This window comes from Sardina pilchardus, chromosome 9 (genome assembly GCF_963854185.1).
Source record: "Sardina pilchardus chromosome 9, fSarPil1.1, whole genome shotgun sequence".
Classification (NCBI taxonomy): domain Eukaryota; kingdom Metazoa; phylum Chordata; class Actinopteri; order Clupeiformes; family Clupeidae; genus Sardina; species Sardina pilchardus.
Genome location: NC_085002.1, coordinates 18,865,137 through 18,869,824, shown reverse-complemented (window position 1 = coordinate 18,869,824; position 4,688 = coordinate 18,865,137). Strand labels below are relative to the sequence as shown.

The 4,688-nt window shown below is 41.6% G+C and overlaps 1 protein-coding gene across 1 annotated transcript; it reads left to right on the top strand.

The window, feature by feature from the left end:
* Window positions 1–305: 305 nt before the first annotated feature.
* si:ch73-352p18.4 (uncharacterized) lies at window positions 306–3,770 on the top strand. Its single transcript, XM_062544975.1, has 7 exons — window positions 306–420; window positions 587–627; window positions 952–1,002; window positions 1,148–1,236; window positions 1,526–1,651; window positions 2,965–3,105; window positions 3,500–3,770. Exons 1-7 carry the CDS (start codon window positions 306–308, stop codon window positions 3,648–3,650), a joined length of 714 nt encoding a protein of 237 aa, XP_062400959.1. The 3' UTR covers window positions 3,651–3,770.
* The last annotated feature ends 918 nt before the right edge of the window (window positions 3,771–4,688 follow it).

Genomic DNA, 4,688 nt, shown 5'->3' with positions numbered 1-4,688 from the left:
CCTAAGGAAGAGCCATAGGGACTAGAAACGTCAAATTGCTAAAATAAATCCTTAAATGGGATCTCTCGATCATCTCGTTTCTCTTTGTCCACAATGTGCTTTAGATCCTGCACCCATACAAACTGGCTTTTGGGATGTGCGTGGACTCTCAATGTTTGTTGTTGTTGTTGTTGTTGTTGTTGTTGTTGTTGTTGTTGTTGTTGCTGCTGTTGTTGTTGTTGTTGTTGTTGTTGTTGCTGCTGTCATCGTCACCACCAATGTTGGCTTGACTTTAGGAGGCCCGCGTAAGCCATGCGGTGGAACTGATGTCGGTCCACGTGGACCACCTGAAGCGACGCCACACGCTGGACAGCGCTGAGATCCTGGAGGCCAGGAGGCTCCTGCAGAAGACCCGCGGGCGACTGCTGAGTGACAGCGCTGGTGAGGAAGGATTTGTAGTCATGGCAACGCATCATAACTGCTTTCAAGTGGCTCTGTGACAGTCTACGAAATCTAATGCATCACCTGTACGAATTACCTTCGAAGAGGGAAATGAATAATGTCCGCTTTAATGAATTAAGATCCCATCTCATTTATTTTCTTGCAGATGACGGTGATGTGAGAATTGTGAGGCACTCAGCGCAACTGGTAATCAGGCTTTTATGGCTATAGAAAGAAGCAATCACATGCATGCAGTAAACAGTGATGGCTATGAGAAGGCTATAAAACCATATAGTACCCTGTAGTTCACCTAACATCAGAAGGGCCATCTGGGTACCGGATCTGACCCATCTCTCTCCTCTCTCCCATCTCTCCATCTCTCTCCTCTCTCCATCTCTCACTGCTCTCTCATCTCATCTCTCCATCTCTCTCCTCTCTCCATCTCTCACTTTTCTCTCATCTCATCTCTCCATCTCTCTCCTCTCTCCATCTCTCACTGCTCTCTCATCTCTCCATCTCTCTCATCTGCAGCACTTTGCCCGTAGGAGGGTGAGCATGACTCTCATTCCAAATCTGGCTCAGGTACGGAAACCAGCACTTTTGTGTGTATATATATACTGTATTTATATATGTATATTTATTTATTTATTTTCACACAGCATAGGCTATACAAATAATTAAAAAATGCTTAGACTGCAGCTGAATCTTCCCTTAATGTCCACAACAGCTCAAAGATCTTGAGGCCAAGTTCTCAGAGGGCGTAAAGACCAGCGAGGACACTGGTACTGGTAGCCCACAACCAGAGGGGGACAGCAGGTAGGCCTGTGGTTGTACTCACAACTGGACCGACCTGTGTGTGTGTGTGTGTGTGTGTGTGTGTGTGTGTGTGTGTGTGTGTGTGTGTGTGTGTGTGTGTGTGTGTGTGTGTGTGTATGTGTGTTTGTGTGTGTGTGTGTGTGTGTTTGTGTGTGTGTGTGTGTGTGTGTGTGTGTGTGTGTGTGTGTGTGTGAGTGTGTGCGTGCGTGCGTGCGTGCGTGTGTTTCTGTAACCTTATTTATAGCTGATATATCTCTCGGACATGCTTCAACTATGTCTCCTTTATCAGGGAAAAAGATGGCCAACCTGATTCTCCTGAAAGCTTTATTCCTCCCCGACGTCGATGCAACCCTCTTCTAAGACAGGCATCAACCCAGAGTCAGGACGACGACTCAGAATCCTCTACATTCTCCAGGTACTGTTGGCTATGTGCACCTCTGGAAGAGTCAATCACATGCTATTATTTTTATTTGCTTTGTATCTACAAGCAGTATTTATTTCATAGTTATGTAAGAGTTTGAGTTCTGTAGTAGTTCAAATGACTGTAATTTATAATTAACACAATTAAAATGATTAAAGCTAAGAACTTACACAGGTTGTACCACTGTACCTAATTAGGTAGGTACACTGTAACAGCGACACCCTAAACTAAAGTGTTACCGTAACAACATGTACAATCAGGTACTATCATTGTACTTGCATTATGTATTTGTGGGTACCTACATATAGTTGTTACATTGTAATACTGAGTGCGTTTACAAAACTTTGCCAATTTGCCTACATTTTTCATCAGAGGCAAAGGGCTGACCTGAGACCTGCTGGATGGGGTAAATCTGGTCATGAAAGATTTGATATACAAACCATTCTTAGCTCCAGTCAAGGGGTCATTGTCTTCAGTGTACATGTAACAGCTGTGCTGCTACAACCTTGTTACGGGTTTATGCCACTGTTTCAAAGAGTAATCAGTGTGTACCAACACAGTTGATACATGTGCTACATAGGGTAATGGCAGACATGTTCCAAGACAACAGACACAACATACATGTCATATGTGCATGCAAGTAATTAACTGGTACACTTAATAGGTTTATTCCACTGTATCAAAGAGTAACAAAGGTGTAACAGTGCAGCTGTTACATTTATCAACTGTGTTGGTACACACTTATTACTCTTTGATACAGTGACATAAACCCGTAACAAGGTTGTAGCAGCACAGCTGTTACATGTACACTGAAGACAATGACCCCTTGGAGCTAAGAATGGTTTGTATATCAAATCTTTCATGACAGCATCCCCATCCAGCAGGTCTCAGGTCAGCCCTTTGCCTCTGATGAAAAAATTTAGGCAAATTGGCAAAGTTTTGTAAAAGCACTCAGTATTACAATGTAACAACTATATATGTACGTACCACTAATACATAATGCAAGTACAATCATAGTACCTGATAGTACATGTTGTTACACAGGTTGTACCACTGTACCTAATTAGGTAGGTACACTGTAACAGCAACACCCTAAACTAAAGTGTTACCGAACTTACTTAAGAAGGACTTACTCCTAAGGGCTAACAATATTATCAAAATATATGCCTTCACATGACACACACTTAGTATTATCTTCTAGAAAACCATGTGCAATAGTAGAATATTTCAGTACAGAAGCAATCTGATAGTATCAGTAGTTTGTTTGTGGCGGGATCTCACCTTGCTGTCCCCGCGTTCCTCTGCAGTCCCATACCCTCAGCGCTGCGACTGCGTCGTAGATCTGCCCTGGTGGAACAGGACGGGACGGAAAGCTCGGAGGAGAACGAGGGATCCAGAGAAACGAGTGAGCAGAGCCCCCCTGTCTCTGCATCCCCCACCCCAGAGCAGTAAGAATGCATCAGCTCCTTCTCTCGCTCAGATTGCCACAATATACATCTCTGTATAGTTATCCTACATACGCTCCTCACTTTCATTGGATCCTGGCAGCTTTATTGTAAATGGCTGTCTCTGTGTACAGCAGTTCTCTGGACAGCTTGCTTTGTAACCTCATGTAGATGTACTCCCCTAACATTTCATTAATTAATTAAAGCCTATTTTAAATGTTATATGACTGTTAAAAAAATTGAGTTGAATTGAATTCTAACATTCAGTGAAATTCTTACTTACTGTATTTGTTACAAGTACAATAATGCATTATGTCCAGGTGAAGGCAACAGACAAAGCCTATGGGATAGATTTCGGAAAATAAAATTCTGAAACCATTTACTCTTCCTTCTGTAGGCATCCTTCCTTCTGTCAGTATTCTGTCCAACGTTCCCTGCCTCAGTGGGTCTCCACCAGTCGCTTTGTGATCCACATACTCACCCTGGGAGCCATCTTCTGTGTGGTGTTCCTCTGGATGTTACTCATGATACTGATACAGCTGAGCTGAACAACTTCCCTGCACTTTAAAACACCATTGCATGTCAGATGTTCAATCATTTACGGCAAATGGTGGTAAATGACATTATCAACAGCGAATGAGGAATTTGAAACAGACCAAATGGTGATGACAATGGTCAGAGAAAAGCAACAAGTCATGCAGCTTGGATGTTAGCACCGGCGTTTTGGCTGGCTACATGCTGACATACTGTAGTCTGTGGCATACTCTAACACTTTTATACTACAGTATGTGACATGGACTAACACTTTTTTTACACTAACACTGTTCATACACTTTAAGGCTTTTACAAAAGGTTGTTGAGAATGCCTTTTTATGATAAGTCTTTGTATAAAAGGTGATGGTTGTAAAATGTAATATAATAAGTAGGGAGTTTATACTTTTTTTATGCATCTGTCCCAAGACAAACAGCTGTTAATTCAATCAATGAAAAGGTCCAACATGACAGGTTCATATAGAGGTCCATCTATGACAGGTTCTTTAATAAGTATGCTCAGTGTTCAGACGTGCTCAGTGTAGTTCGGACATATCCATATCCAGGCATAGCCTTTGAGTTTAGATTTGGAATAGGAATGTTACACCTTGAATTCATGTTTAGGACAACAATCACACACATAAAAAAAAAAACAGGATGCTTGTCTTCATTAAACATCAGAAAAAAATACAGTTTTGTTTTGCTTTGTTCTTTGCATTATATTACATAATGAACTGCTGACCTGTTGACATCTTTATTTTCCACAGTGATGTACACCACGCAAATGTTACAGATTTTTACAACTGTTTACACACATTTTCGAAACTGTGAGTCTATTTTTCGAACCTCTACTCACAAAACCTAGCCTGGAAAAATCCAAACTCATTTACAAAGTGAATTGAGTCTGGCGACTCAGGATTGGAGTTGTATATGGGTCTACCCTTGTTTGCTGTAAATACATTTCTGCATTTTTCCAACTGCAGTTTTTGAGGTTTGCAGTTGGGAAAATCTGTTTATCATAAGTTTTGGTGTCATCTTCCCCTCTCGATATTGGT

Excerpts from the sequence above, each read along its gene's own strand:
- si:ch73-352p18.4 (XM_062544975.1), top strand. The coding sequence starts at position 306 with ATGTCGGTCCACGTGGACCACCTGAAGCGACGCCACACGCTGGACAGC. Across the intron at positions 421-586 it reads ACTGCTGAGTGACAGCGCTG|ATGACGGTGATGTGAGAATT; the intron begins GTGAGGAAGGAT and ends ATTTTCTTGCAG. Across the intron at positions 1,652-2,964 it reads GAATCCTCTACATTCTCCAG|TCCCATACCCTCAGCGCTGC; the intron begins GTACTGTTGGCT and ends GTTCCTCTGCAG.